Source organism: Vidua chalybeata, chromosome 1 (assembly GCF_026979565.1).
Source record: "Vidua chalybeata isolate OUT-0048 chromosome 1, bVidCha1 merged haplotype, whole genome shotgun sequence".
Classification (NCBI taxonomy): domain Eukaryota; kingdom Metazoa; phylum Chordata; class Aves; order Passeriformes; family Viduidae; genus Vidua; species Vidua chalybeata.
In genome coordinates this window covers 67,993,872-68,009,576 of record NC_071530.1, presented here as the reverse complement: position 1 = coordinate 68,009,576, position 15,705 = coordinate 67,993,872, and the positions used below count along the sequence as shown (strand labels likewise).

Sequence of the window (15,705 nt, the reverse complement as noted above, 5' to 3'; positions counted from 1 at the left end):
CCTTCTCCCTTTGAGCAGTGTTTCACTGTGTTCACTGCGCTTCATTACCTGAAAGCCGCAGGCTGGTGCAGAGACTTGTGACACTGAGATCAGCTGAAGCCTAATGGGAGAGGAGTCCGCGTGACTGCGACCGCACGGACTTGTCTGGCGGTGCACTTTAGGTAAATGAAGCCCAGTGTGCTCGCTGTTAAGCTTCTACATTTTTTTCCTCTTTTTTTTTTTTCTTCTTTTTTTTTTATCCCATGAAGCTGGTGCTGCAGGTTTTGGCCTCAAAATTTTGTTTCTCAGGATAGAGAGCCACTGCTTCTGTATCGTCAGGCTGCAGCATGACATGCAGCAGAGACTTCATTATGCATAAGTAGAGCCATCGCTAAGGTAGGCAAACATTCTGTGGCTCTGTGGCACTAAAGGGAAGTGAGAAACAGAATGAGCAAAGGTATTATTTGCTGACAATAATTGTTTCCAGTTGCAGCTGATGGCAGGGATTAATCACAGTGTCTTAATTCTTTATTTGGGAGCAGGGGAAATATTAAGGGAGGGAAGAGCTGAGAAGTGCTCTTCCAAATCTCCCTTGAAAAGTTAGTAAATAGTACTCTGGAAACAATCCTTAAGGTTTTGAAATTTGCAGTGTGTCTTTGAACCCTTATACTCCTTCTTTCTAATTAGTAACAGAGATGCAAATAAACCTAGCTAAAAGGTGCGAGGAAAACGTAGCATACGATGTAGCATCCATGTTATGTGGAGTTATGTGCATTAGTAGTTACAACTTCATTTTTTTGCCCATAATTAAATCTAGATTAATTACATTTAATGCAATCCCCGTTTTAGTTCTCTCACACCAATGCTTAACTTCAGCTGCAGCTAGCAGAACTCTAGTCCAGTGCTGTTCTCTACAACCTCTACCCTTTCCTGATTTAAATACATCCTAAAGCTACTCTTTTTCCATAACACCCACAAGAAACTATTGTGTCCTAGTCTGCCATATATTATTTGTTATGGAATGACAATGCTCTCTAGCATGGAGGGAGGGGGACACAGAAACACCTGAGTCAGGAGTAATTGTCACTTCCATTTGACCAAGGCCATTGCTGTAGCTACACCTACCACAGCTTACATCTACATTAAGCAAATTTGTGTTTACATCACATTATCATTAAATAATGATAATGAATTTTCAGTCATGGGATATATTCCCAGTATTTGCAAAACTTCAGGATTAAGCCTGTGACTGTACATCTTCTAAATCGATTTTCAGCTAAAGCAATTTGCAAATGTTTTTGATCAGGTGTATTCCTGTAGCACCATTAAAAATTGAAATACTACCAGCTCTAAGGATATTTACTAGCCTGATTTTGAAAATCATTTCTGTTGAGCTCCAGTGCAATTATCCCTCTCTCTTACTCAAATTTTTCACTGGCAGTGTAGCATCTGACCAAATCCTTGTTATTCCATTTACTTGCTTCCCGGAGGTTTGTCCTCTTGGCTGCTTTGAAGAGGTGGAGCAGAGCAGAGCAACACCTTCCCCACAGTTACACCTCCCCCTCTTTCCTCAAAGATTACTTTTCTGCAGCATTTAACCTGCACCCAGGGAATGCTCTTGGTTGGCTTTTAGCAGTTAACTGCAGTCAGCTTAACACTTTATGAAATGCAGTTTGCCCTTTCAGCTGCTAGCCATATTTAACTTGCTTTATCTTCAGAGCACACAAAAAAAGGGGAATGCTTTAATTAGAAGTAGCTTTTTGGTTGTAAACTGCCAGTGGGACCAGGGCAAACTTCCCACATTTGTTGGGTGGGACAAAATTGGTATCAAACAACAATTCTGAAGTAAAAATTACCTGTGCCTGTTCCTAGTAGGATTTGAGGTTGAAATGAATATCTTGAGAGTTGTCTCTGTGGATGAACACATTTAACTGTAGATTTAATCAAATCATCTTAAGCATAAATGTGGTTCTAACATGAAGCAGTTTTCAGGAGAGAGATGATCCAAAGCTTGCTGACTGCATTTGTGTGCCATTAAATGCAGAGTTCTGCCAGTCTGGAAGCTTTTTCTGCCTGGTACTGTCTGGTTTCCCATAATTTTTCTCCTCAGATTTTCTCTCTTTCATTGAAGTGAGTATTCACCTTTGAAAGAAGCAGCTGTGTGGGCTCCATTTGAGACAAAAAAGGGTGCCAAAACTGCCATTTAAATTCAGTAACACAATCACTGCAATTACAGAGATGCCTTTGCAAAGCTAGGTGCTCTTGCCTGCTTTTGATAGAGAGCAAGGAGATTTTTTTCACTCTTACTCAACTTAATGGTTTGTCCTGATTTTTCATTAACTTGTCTTTGCCTAGCCAGCAACTCTTAAATACTTTTCTTTCCCCCATCACTCTCTTTTCTCTATTCCAGTTCCCTGTTCTCCTTTGTCTCCTACTTTCCATAGCACAGGGTAAGAATCCCTTCTCCAGGGTGTGTTTGCTCTGGTAAGAAGCTACCACACCACAATACAAGTTGAGGTATGAGGTGGACTTCAGCAAAGTCCTCTGCCAAAATTAAAATTCAGCTCAGTCCCGCCTCTCTGAACTGTGTATCTTAGCATTAAGGTGATTTTCAAGCAACAAGGGCAAAATTAGACTGCAAATAAAAATGATCCAGAGGGTAAGTGTTTGGCCTCATGTATTTGCATTTGCAGGCAGACATATTTATGAGTCCTCTTTTGGTTTGTGTTTTGTAGGACGAAGAAGGTCAGCCACTGCTACCGTATCATTTACCGGCACCCGGAGAGGACGCTAACGCAGGACGAGGTGCATCACATCCATCAGGCTATTGAGGAGTCAGCAGTTCGGGAGCTTGGGGTGGAGGGCAGGTTCTAGCAATGTTGCTCTGGAGCCCCAAGGACAGTTACTTTTTTCCTTTCTTTCTTTTTTTTCCCCTTTTTTTTCTTTCTTTTTTTTTCTTCTTTCTTCTTTTCTTGGGGGTGGTTTTTGGTCACAAGTAGAGAGATGGGTTTTGTGACTGAGCACAGAAAGCAATTGATGAATGTCCAATGGTAAAACTGGCAGGTAATAAACATTACTACTGAGAAATCATTGATGAAATGCTGGTGCTTTATTTTAAGGAATAGGGGAACAGCAGTAATGTAAGATTTCCCTCCTGTTACGATGAGAAATACACTGCCTGGTGGTTTTCTGTGTTGTTAATTGGTCCCTGGGTTCCATTAAACTGTAAATACTTGGCATTATTTCTGTGTTGACAGGATCTTCTGTCCATGTAACAAGTGAAGCAAATCAGAGACACAGATTAGTTCAGGGAAGAAAAACCCATCCTGCCCCACCCCACCCCCAATCCCAGCTTTTTTTTTTTGCTTTTTTTTTTTGCTTTTTTTTTGCTTTTTTTTTTTTTTTTTTTAATAAGAGATGTCAGATTTTGCTTCAAGAAACCTTCCAAGAACTACATCTTGTGAAGTTAGACTCTCTTACCTTCAGAGCCCATGGGTGTTGCTTTCATCAGCTACAGAGAAGGAGCCAGTGTGGCTTGGGCCAGGCTTGGCTGTCTACAAATGCTGGGTCATAGGTAAGTTTTCCCTGTTAGATCCTCTTGCTCCTACAGGGCTGAGCAGAGCTTAGTGAGGTGCTCCAAGCTGTGCCACCTTCACCAGGGGAGAAGCTCTCTTGTCTCACTTCTCTTTGCATAGACACCAGTGCAAGATAAGTCTCCTCCCCTGTCACCATCAAAGTGTTGATATCACCTATGGCAGGATGGCAGTAAATAGAAACTCTTCCCTACAATGCCCTGAAAAGCAGCTGCCTTGATCTCTCACAGTATCTTGCTATCTAGCAGCAGCGTCTGCTCAGAAATTTGACCTTAAAGGCAGGAAACCAAACTAAAACAGGATCTTCTGCTGTTTGAGGCTCCAGTTGCTTTATAGGATGCTTGCCTTTTTCATTGCAGGTTATAGTAAGTAAATTCTGGTGGTGGTATGGTGCTAGGGCCTGTAGAAATGTTCTAATGACCTGATAAATACTTGATGAGCCATTGCAGATGCTGATATGGAATGTGGGACCTGTTTTGGCTTGTGGTAGCATTTCATACAGTCTTGCAGGTCACATCTGGTTGCTGTGCAGACAACATTCCCTCCTTCAGGGAAGAAGGTGGTAAAAATGCTGCAATAAACAGCATCTAACACTGATTTATACCTTATCAAGAAACATCTGTGCAGCAGGCTTGTACTCAACCATACGAAGCCAGTTACTATTGCAGATGTGACAGAGTCAGAGAGCTCATTTTAATTACATTACTCAACATATTTAGCTGTGTAAACAAATCCTAATCTAAATCGCTGTTGTGTTATCCAAATAACTTGATTATGAAAACAGTATGCTAGACTTTCTACAAGGCAAAAGGAATGGGTGCCATTTAGGCATCAGAAAAACCTGTGTGGTTATTTTTAAACCATCATCTACTAAGATAAATACAGCCTAGCCCATTTGATATTTCTCAGTCTCCTTAGTCCTCTACCTTTTCAGAATTCTCAGTGATGACATGAGGAGGAGGAGAGAAGGAGGACTTCCCTGAACTGCACTGAGCAGTACTTGTTCCAAGACAGGGCCTGATTGATGCTGTCACACAGGGCAGCAGAAAATGTGGATTTTAATTGATGAAATTGTCAGTGGGGAGAGTACCATAACCTGTGGGTTGTATGAAAGAACTAAGTCTCTTGGGAAAATAGGAGAATATCTGTGGTGAAGTAGGTCACAAGATTTCCCTTTTAATTTATTGATTAGTGAGGTATCCCTTTTCTACTCCCCAAATCTTTCAGTTTTTCTTTGATTCTAATCAGTCAGTCTTGAGGGCGTAGAAATCCGGGGAAAACAAGAAGGAGAAAATTTTCACTGCAGCCACAGGACTTCATGGCTGGCTTTGCAAGGCAGTTTGGGTGTTCTAGGATCGGCCCATATCCAGTCACTAACATTAGCTGTGTTTGACTCAATGATGTTAGAGCTCTTTTCCAAGCTAAACAATTCTGTGATTCTCTGTGTCTGGATTGCACTCCAGTGAGCACAGGCTTCCTACAACAGCCACGTTTTGGTGGAGTAGTGTTATCCTTTGAAACCTGAAAAGTTAATCTCACAAGCTAATAGGATAAGGGGGAAATTGAAAACTTTCCCTGAAGGTGACCTGATACCATGGGATAATCTTCTGGAGTACATGTTTTCGTAGGAGCAACTTTCGGGCAAAAACATGAACCATTTAACATTAAAAAATCAAACAGCCTCTTCAGGAGCAAGCGTGATTCAATCATATGAAGACCTGTAAAATCATATGGGCTGGCTGTGAGCATAATATAAATACTTGGGTATGTTTAGCTTAGATAAGCCTTTGCCATAGATGTTCTAGGACTAATCTACTCTGAAGACCTATTGTTCTGGCAAGGATTCACCACAAGTAACAAAGCAGACCTCAGATCAAAAGGCATCAGTGTCGCACTTTTATGCTCCTGTCCTCTGGAAAATATGATCTTCCCTTCAAAGCTTGACCTTAATTTTACTGGGAAATTTGGTATGGATAGTAGTAAACTCTCAAACCATGTGATCCCTTGTGGGTGCTGACAGAGTGCCCATAATCCCAAGGTTGTAAAAGCCATGATTTATTTTACTGCTGGTCAGAGACACAGAATGCCTACAGGACCTCAGAGACTGGACTGATCCTGGTGGGAATATGACTGAGGAAGGTCCTTGGGACAGTCACTAACCAACTCTGTAAAGAAAGGGCTGCCCTTTGCTGTCACTTGGCTTTTTGCAAGACATACTTAGCACAAATGTAGGTGAACTGGTTGAAGACCAAGAGTAACATTGCTGCCAAGGTAAGATCTCTTGCTGGTCTCTGCTACCCTATAATCTTTCTCATTAATATCTCCCAGCCTTGGATGAGCTCCAAGTCTAGTGAAGGGGGATGAGTGGGGATGAGTTCCCAAATACCAAAGTGATACCATGACATGTGGAAATATTAAGGGAAGCAGCATTTAAGTAATTAATGGGCATGCTGACTGACTAGTGAGGGGCTCAGTACATTGCTTCTTGTTTTTAACAGCTCCTTGTGTATGTTTTTGTGTGCCTCTGGGTTTTATATCAGCATCCTTTAATAAAAGAGGGGAAAGTCAATTGTAGCAAAAGAAGCTACAGGAGTACTGGCTGGGCATCTGTGTGACTGAACAGTATGTACTGTTTGAATGTTCTGGGTGCTGGTTTTCTTCCTAGTTGCCATTGGTTTTCAAGCTAACTGTTATTCCTGAAAGACCAAAGATTTAGTTTTAACACCCAGTTTGGGATCTTCCCAGTAAAAGGCAGCAGATTTACGATGCACTAAGTCTTGCCTGGTTCTGATGTTCTTTTTAAAGGTGCTGCAATGGAAAGGTGGTGTGATCTACATAGGCAGAAAATGGCTCTGTATTTTTACCCTTGAGACTGCAGTCACCTCTGCCACGGTATTGCCAGATTTGATCAAACAGTTGCACAACTCTGAAATCAGTTTTCTACTGGTAATCCAAATTATATTTAGTAAACCACTGGTGGTCATTATTGCCCTTCCACTGAAAGTGTTACTGCTGTCCCTTCTGCAGCTGGTGGCTGCACTGCAGCATTGAATTTACTGACTTCTTACTTCTTACTCTGCACCTGTATTGAGTTTCTCAACTACTGAAATATTGGTCTCAGCCCTTGAATAATTTTATGTAGGGATTAAGTTTTTTTTTTTTAATGGAAGCAAAAAAAAAGTTGTGGGCTTTTTATGTGTTTGGTAATTTTTATCTGCAGTGATTGGTGCATTTCAACTGTCTCAGGAAAACTCACAGTCAAGACAGGACTCTTTGGTGGTTCATTGAAGTAAACACAGGGAGTCTTGCCCTGGAAAACAGAATTATGTCCATCTCATTGAGTTCGTATTTGGGCAAAACTAAAGAACCTTGTCTTCATTGTGTGTTGACTGAATGCTCATCAGTTGACATTAATTTTACTGGGTGCTCATTAGTTAAGCCAGGGTCAGAAAGCACTCTGTGTTGCCACCACCCTCCCAAACACACACAGAAGCAGTTTTATGCACAAGGACATTCTGTCCGATTCAGTGTGAGTGGATAGAATGATTGTGCTGGGTATTTCAGGCTTGCTAGTTGGTGAACTATCTCCATCTGACTTATCTGGGAGAGAAAATGGCTTTGTACTTCAGCTCTGAAATAAGTAGCCATCTTTTTAAAGCTCAGAGCTCTCTTCAGCTAATGTCTACTGTGTGTCTTTTCTCAGAGATGACTCTTTCTGTAAAACAGATTTGCTTTCTGTGTAGAACAGACCATATTGACTAATTGCACACATCCTGATCAAATTTTAAGATATGCACGCATTGTCTCTGAAGGGCCACCAAAACTAAAGCAGTCTTGTGATGACCTTGAACAAATTTGTAGGGGACACAAGAAACCAGTGATAGGTGCTTGCTACCTGCTTTTAAATGTTGGTACAACTACATCAGAATTTTAAGCTGAGTATCTCAGAGGAGACAATTGCAGTTCAACACAGAGCATGGACATATGCTGGGTGAAGGCACTGACTTCTCCAGAATGTGTTGTATAAGGTTTGATCATCATTAACATCTGATGCATGCAAATGTTTGGCAGTTTTTGTGCTTTTGTGCTTTTGTCAGATGGTCTCTGTTATTCTATTTATGCCCGCTGTTAACTAAGTAGAGTCTGGTTTATTCTTCCTTTTTTACTTGGACTTCTGACACTACCATGCTTTCTCAGTTCAGCTTTGCTTACTTTCTCATATAGTTCTTGCTGTTGAAATTTGGTATAACTTTGGTGAAGAAACAGTGCCAGGCTGCAGGCAGGGAGATTTATTATGCCACAGCCTAAAGCCTATGCTCCTGCACCACATTACTGCAGGGTCTCTCCGTTCTCACCCTCTGGATGCAGGTGATTACCACATGGTCCAGGGAATTGCGCCTCTGCCTGCTCAGTAATTTGCTGGGCAGCACTGCAGTCATCTGGAGCAGCTGCCACTTAAATGGGCAGTAGATTGTTCTCTTTTTATTTTAGTGCCTGCAGCTTCACTGTGTGCCACAGCCAGACGTGCTGTGTTGGTGTTTGCTGCAGCAAAGCATCAATTAGCTGCATCTCACAATGTGCTGCCTGTGCAGCCAATTTTCAGCAGAATCCCTGCGTGCATGTAAATGCTTGTTCCCATCTCCATCCACAGATGGGAGGCACATCAAGGCCAGGGGTCAGGACTGAAAACTTACTAGACCCCAAGAGGTATGATTAACTTCTTGTGGGATTTCAACAATGTCTTCACAAGATGGAAAGTCCAGACTTGAGTCATCTGTCCAAATGTTTAGTCACTTGGAAGATTTTGTAACCCAGCACCCAGTGGCCGTGGTGACACCAGTGTCATTCTGGGGGAGGGGAGCCGGTTTAGGGAGTGATCACAGGGTAACTGAGAAGCAAGGCACTCATGTCCTGGGCTCAAAGGGCTGAACTATATTCCCTACCACCATGCTCCAGGGAGGCATGGATGTGACTTTGTCTGCCTGCCTTTGCATAGGCACACAGTAAGTACTTAACATGCACAGCCAGGCTTTTTGGTCGTCAGTTATTGCTGAAACTGATGATTAATTCAAGGAATTATTGATTCTCATGCCAAATCTTTACTCATTGGTGGTAGAGAAACTAATAATCATTCACAGGGTCATTACTGACAGATCTCAGTATAGGAAGTGAATAAAACATGTGAGAATGGAAGTATAGGTCTCTAGGTTTGTTTGTGTCTTCCAGATCATGAGGGGAGTGATTGATAAACTCAAGTCAAAAGTCTAACTTGTACCCACACCAAAGCCCATCTTGTTGGGTGTTCAGATACTTGGTGGTGTTTACAGGAGGAACAAGGCCATCTGGGATCACCAAACAGCTCTCCAGAGATGTCTGCTCAATGTCTACAGGAAGCTCTTGCCTGGACACTGGAGACTCTGAGCACACATTGTGCCTTGCAGAGCAACATGGTTGGAGCCTGATTGCCTTAAAACTCCTGTCCTATGCTCACAGTACACATGAGCTTACCTCCCTGGGCCCTGCCCTTTGGCAATCTCCTAAATTCTAGTTAATCTCCTTCCCATGACTCCAGACCTCAGCTCTTCTCCCCTTTCTACCACAATGCCCCAGTCAATGCCTGCTGGCTCGCCAGAAGCTTGCTCAGAAGGTTTTCACGCTGGGGCCAAGAAAAACAGATAGATGCTCCTTGAGTGTGTGTGTTAATGCTTGTGTGCCTCCTCTCAGCTGCTGTTTTTCCCAAAGTCTGCCAGAACATCATGCCTCAGACACCCTCACTTGAAGTCCAGCATGGATGTTTTTGGATTCAACAGTCAGTGTAGGTCACTGGCAGTGGAAGCCCAAACACAAGATTTGTGTCCATTTGCACACAGCCTTGTTTCCTTAAGCAAGGAGACAGAGAAATAGCAAGCCTGCAAGGAAGGCATAATTAAGTGTATCCTGACTGAAAGTTCAGGTGCATTAGTAAGAACATGATGCCCAGCATGGTCCCTTGCATGTACTTCCAGAAAATTATTACAAATATACTCTGATAAATAATAAAAGCAGCCTTCTTTGTGTTTATAAGCTGCTGTTATAGCCTGCGTAATTTTCCTTTCCGCTTGTTAGAAACAGAAAAATTTGAATTTGATTAAGAATTAAATTATTTCCTGATATTCCTGGTCTTGCAGCATTACTTCTTATGTGTTTGAACAAGGAGGTCATCCCAGCTTTGCTAAGAAGATTTTCAGTACCTTACCATATTATGTTATTTGTATGTCACACACATCTGATATCAGAGTGGGTTATGTGAGTCTCATTTCTGTGCTGTGGACACACAAGCAGGGTTGTTGTTCCCTATATTCTGTCTGGTTAGAGATTTTTCTCTCTGCTGCTTTGCCCCAATACACCAAAATCACCGTTTTCCTAGAAAAATTCAATACTTTCTGGTGCCTCATGCTGTCAGAGAGCCAACACTCTTCTGAGCACTCTCCCTTCAAAGATCAATCAAATTTTGGGCAGAGAACTCCCTTTCCCACTTGAGACTTTTTTTTCAGCCTGAAAGACTTCCTGGCATCTGTTTTAGGCTCCTGTGAAACACCTGCTGCTGGTGACAATGCAGGTCTTTTTCTGCCTCCAGGGAAGAAAGGTGACTTAACAGAAAGGCCAACTTTATAAAAGACATTTGAATTACTTAAACGTCCTGCCATAATGACAAAAAAAAAAATCTAGCCTCTTAAAAATTATGCACAGAAGTCAGTTTTGGTCTTTACTAGAGAGCAGGTTTGTGCAGTGGTAGCATTTCCACATCAGTGCAGCTTGTGAGGCTCCAACAGAGGACAGCTTTTCCACTGAAGGCTCTTTCATTCTTGTTTGGAAAATTGCTTGGTAGTTTTATGTCTTCCTTTCTGTTTGGACACACATCTGAGGTCATTGGCTGTGCCTTCTCTGCTTGTTCCCTAACAACTTCTGTGCCTGGTGCTCTGGCTCTTCATAGGATGGGATAAAGAGAGGAAAGGGGCTCTTAACTTACAGGGTCTGTTGATTGTTATCACTTTTTCTGGGCTTTGAGGGAAGTCAGCTGGAAGACTGCTTCCCCTAGCACTGATGTTCCAGTGGAGACATGGTTAACAGGAAGAAAAGTAGTGACATTTCCCAGAGGAAAGTAGATGTGAGATGATCCATGTGGGAGAATTGGACTTGCATTCAGACAGCAACTGTTCCGTGCTGCCAGGGAAAAGGTCATTTTTTTCAGTGTAGATGCAGGTGGCATCATACCTGGCCATCTCCACCTGTACAGTCCAAATGCTGAGCTAAACACTGGGATCACCATGGTAGGCCATGGTGATCCTAGCAGCTTTCCTACATGGCCATTGAGTTACTTTGTACGTAAAACCAGAGTATCATGTATGGGACTGTCCAGAAAACTCTCTGGGAAAATCACACCCTGTAAATTGGGTAGAGTAGCCTTGTTATTAAACCCTCCCACTCAGCGGCAAACCTAAAAAGGTGGGACAAATCTCTCCATAAATGGAGGACGTTTTCTTAATAGTGACTGTAACCCTGGCTTTTCCTACAAGATCTAACGGTTCTTGAAACATTTTTCCAATGGAGATCAAGTGATACACCTTTATCAGACACATGAACTGAAGGCTGGAGAGACTGAAGGGGTTAGCCTTGTCTCACAGGTTCCTGATGCAGTACCTGAGTCCCATTCTGTAGGTGGCATGTGCCCTCAGGAGTGAGGGAAGGGAGAAGGACCTTGGTGCTTTACCTGATCCTTACAGCACTGAATTAGAATTAGGCCCCACTTCTCTGCTTCTCTGCATTGCAGTGGCATTTAATGCATTACACTGGAAGCTTTCTCCACCAAAATCCAACCAGAAGTGTTACAGTGACTGAAAGACAAAGGATGAAAGAAGGAAACTGTGATGCAACGAGGGTCACCAGGCATCTAATTTTCCCAATACTTCCACTCTTTTCTTTTCAAAGCACAGGTTGAGTGAGGCTGAGGAAGCAATTTGCAGCACATTCACAGCATCGTGGTCCTCTGTCTATGTGTCTTCTACAAGGATCTCAGTCTGGTGTGTGTACTGAAATTGTGTCAGGAGCTACACAGTTTCTGCCTGGGGATTTAGCATGCCTGGTCTGCCAGAAGATTTCATTTCCCCTATCAAGAACTCTTGGGCACCTTGGATCTGCTGTAAGGAAGGGGATGAAATGCTTAGTGGTAAGGCTTAGCCCTGCAGGGCATCTCTCTGGACATGAGAGGGCAGAGAACAGCAGTGCTCCTGCTTCCTCTGGTCCTTGCCTGCACCAAGGCCAGTGCACACCCCCAGTGCTCATATTGGGGTGCCACAAGAGTTGAGATTCACATGGTGGTGTCTGAAACACATTTCCTCTTGTGAAAGTCTGGCAAGTGTATGTGAAAGCATTTCATCAAGTTATCAAATAACATTTTGTTCTTGTCTCCACATGAGCATAGCTTGGCAATCCAGGCTCTTACATACAAGATTATAGATGCAGGAGCTCTCAATTCATTATTTTTCTTGCATTAACTTAATCTGTTTCCCCTTGTGCCCATGTGAATTTCTGTCATTCATGTCCTGTGGGAAGAAGCTGAGTTTAGCTAAGCTGTGTTAAAAAGAACGTATGCTTTGGGTCGGTTTGAACCTGTCATCTAGCTTTGCCTGCTGTCCCACATCCCAAAATATCCAGCACAGTCAAAACCAGGCCCCTGGTAACCAGAGAGGTACTGACAAATCTGGGTAGTTTTTGGAGGAGAGTGACAGAGTTGATCGGGAGAGGTGGAAGCACAGGTAGATGAGTTCAAATATAAACTGATGCAGAGCCCAGCTCAGGAATGACTAACAAATGTGTGGTTTGTGAGACATGTAGCGCTCTGATGAGCACGAACACCCTCCCACTCTCCTGAGCATGAGAGTAGAATTCTTGGTGTGACATGCAGGGATATAGCAAGGGCTAATAGTGTGACAGTCAGACTGAAAGTAAGGTAAAATTTCCTGACAGTGAGATGTATTCTACTGTGAAAAAGCCTCCCAGGGGAAAGGGCAGGAGCCCAACTGCTTTGTCTTTTTTAAAGCCAAACTGGACAAAGCATTAGGAAAGGTAATTTAGGGAGCAAGTGTAAATTGGCTGGAGGATGGAGTGGTGATCTAAGAGATCCTTTCCATTTCTAGCTCCTAGGATATAATGCTCTCTGTAATAAATTTTTGACTGGTTTTGAGCTTAGGGGGTAACATGGAGATAAAACTGATCAAAAATATTAACAATTAGAACTAAAAAAAACCAAACTGTAGAGTTTGTCTAATAGTCACAGAAAGTGCCAGATTGAGAGTTCCTTAGGTTAATGGCACTTATTCAAAAATAGCTTTGCCAATGGGAAAGTGAAAATTGTTACATAGGTAATGATTATGGTAATGACATATTTTTAAAGAGTCCTGGTAGTCCCAAGTATCCAAGAGCACATCTCAAATTTGGGGGTGTGCACATGTGATTCATGTAATGGGAAATTGCTGTAGCTGACATTGAAATGCAGCAATCACAGCACTGAAACAACCTGTTTTAATGGCAGCAGTTTAAGATGGGGTATAAAGTATAACTTCTGTAACTGAAACTGTAGAAGAATTGTCTTGGTTTGGCAGAATTTCATTAACTGATGAATTGTCTAGGCAGGAGTTTCTTTTGCCACTGCCTTTCCCCATGTCTTTGCTTTTAAAGCAGCAGGATCTGGCAATACTGACCACGCTTCCCTGGTTCCTTTTGGGTGGGCAGGGAGAAGTGTGCCAAACTAACATGACCCTGAGCTGAGACCCTTTGGACTGGCCTCCTTGTGTAGTTTTTATCTCCCTCTTGAGAGTCCTGACTTCAGCCTCTGAATTCCTGGAGAATAAGGGCAATCTAGTTTCTTTTAGCAAAGACAAGAAGGAAGCCCTTTTGGAAAAATATGCAAATGTGAAATAGTATGGTTTTTGTATGGAACCAGAACAGGCAGATTGGAAAAGCTGAATATATATTATTAACTGCTTTTGATATTGTCATTTTAAACTGAAATGTGTTGGTTGTCATTCACATAGGGAACAACTATTTTTCCTTTTTTTTTTTTTTTTTTTAATAAGCAGTCACAAATCTGAAAGAAAGTGGCCAAAATACAGATGTTCTGCATTGTTTATCGTTCATGGAATTAGACTTTCTGAGACAACAGCCATGAGGAGTCAGTTGAAAGGGGAAGGAAATGAGCCAGGCAAGAACTTGAATGTTGAATATGTCATCTCTCTGGAGCCACATGCTTACCATGGAACTGACTCACATGGCATTAAAAATTGTTTGTTCTCATTTCCATGATCTGCAAGACTGTGTTTAATGTAATATGTGTTAGCTGCACAATTAGTCAAATGCTACCCATTTGTTAATGAAGGGAGAAAACATTCCTGTATAAAATGCCATTGGCTACTGAGTAGTTCAGGTACTGTACAGTTTGACTACCTCTGTATTTTAGATAGATTTACCAATATTTAAGAGTTTTTTTTCAACAGTCACTACAGATTTAGTTCTTTTGTCTATTAGCTAGTCATGCAAAAATCAGTAAAAATTTTCCTTTTAATGTTTATATTATTCATAGGGGTTCTTTGGAGCTACAGTTCTCACTTCATCCATCAGAAATTTTAGTGTTTCATCAAAAAAACCCATAACTTCTGGCCTGAGATAAAATCCTGCTACTCTCCTGCTTCCAAAATAACACAGCCAAAAAAAATATTTATTTATAAACAACTGATGTGACAGTCTTCAGCTTACAGCTACTGTAAACCTTCATGATCTGGGTTTCCCAGGGCTTGTAGGTTCTTAGTGTTATGGCAGCTGAAAAAATTATAACACCAGCAGCTTCCACCATTTGAGCTGCCAAAATTCAAAATTGCAACATTCCTCTGAAGTGGCTCTTTTTTTTTTTTCCTGAACCTTCTTATGCAAATTTTTTCTCTCTAAAACCTTTCAACTAGTCCTAGGTCTTAGACTGTAGATTAGTATTTGATTCTCGGTAGGACGTTTGTTTCTCGACTTCTTCATTTTATGAAAGAATGACTTCTATTCCTTTTCCATTTAGGCACTTTAGAAATCCTACCTGTCTTAGTGATGCCACAGAAAATCTCTTAAACTGTGGGTGGTTCAGCTGCCGTTACCTGATGCAACCCTCAGTCTGGGTACACTGTCTTGCTCTAGGAAAGGGATGGCTTCTGGCAAGAGGCTGTCAGTCCCATCCCTCTGTTTGCTTGTTGGCTGCTGGTATGAGGAGGCTGGAAAAGGATGGAAAGGGATGCAAGGGATCTCACAGAAAAGCCACGGCATGAATGAATCAGAGAACATTGCTTCCTACTTAAATGCTAAATTCCTATTAGATACAGAAGGGATCTAATTCCAAAATCCAGGTGCAGAACAGAGGACAGATGTTGACTGGTCAGGAAAGTATAAGTACCATAATAAATTGTGTCATTGACTGAAAGGGGAGTTGGGAATCTCCTTTTTATTTCCTGCAGGGCCGCTGACCAGAGAGACCATGAAGAATTCACGTCCCCTCAGTTCTCCAGCCTGTAAAGTGGGAATGATAATGCCAGCTTTCCTTTGCCATGTGTTTTGAGACTTCCAGAGGTAACACTGCATAGTCCACCTCATTGGTGTGGATATTTAACAAGACAATGTTTGTGCTGACATCAGGGGACATCCCAGGCATGCAGGCACCATCCACAGTACCTGATGTGGTATGGTGAGATGGGCTACTCCGAAACCATCCCTGAACTTCAGCTGGTTGCCATGGTGGCAGAACCGCTTAGTGCAGCAAGGCAAGGGGAGAGTGATAAATTCTGTTAAGGATAACTTATAGCATCAAGGCTGCACTTGGAAATAGCTCTGGTTTTCTGGGTCTGGGCTTGCAGGAGACATTGCTGAGCTCTGGGATTTCCTCTTCTCCAGCTCACCTACAATGAACAATATGGGCCAAAATGTGGAAAACCACAATGAGAGCTTCAGGATAGCTTTCCCTTGGTCTTTTGTTGATGGGGTGGGTGGGAGAGGAATCTGCATCTCTGAAGCCCTTCTGCAAGGACTTGGTGTTGAAAGCTGATGAATAGCATCTGCTGGCTTG

General features: G+C 42.2%; 1 protein-coding gene across 20 annotated transcripts in view; it reads left to right on the top strand.

The window, feature by feature from the left end:
• Positions 1-3,069, top strand: part of FARS2 (phenylalanyl-tRNA synthetase 2, mitochondrial) — a 231,587-nt gene extending 228,518 nt beyond the window's left edge. For all 20 annotated transcript variants that reach the window (XM_053964222.1, XM_053964376.1, XM_053964060.1 and 17 more), the window contains one exon: positions 2,715-3,069. In XM_053964222.1, coding sequence (XP_053820197.1) covers positions 2,715-2,853 — 139 coding nt within the window. In that variant the 3' untranslated portion in view covers positions 2,854-3,069. The remainder of the gene's footprint in view (positions 1-2,714) is intronic.
• The last annotated feature ends 12,636 nt before the right edge of the window (positions 3,070-15,705 follow it).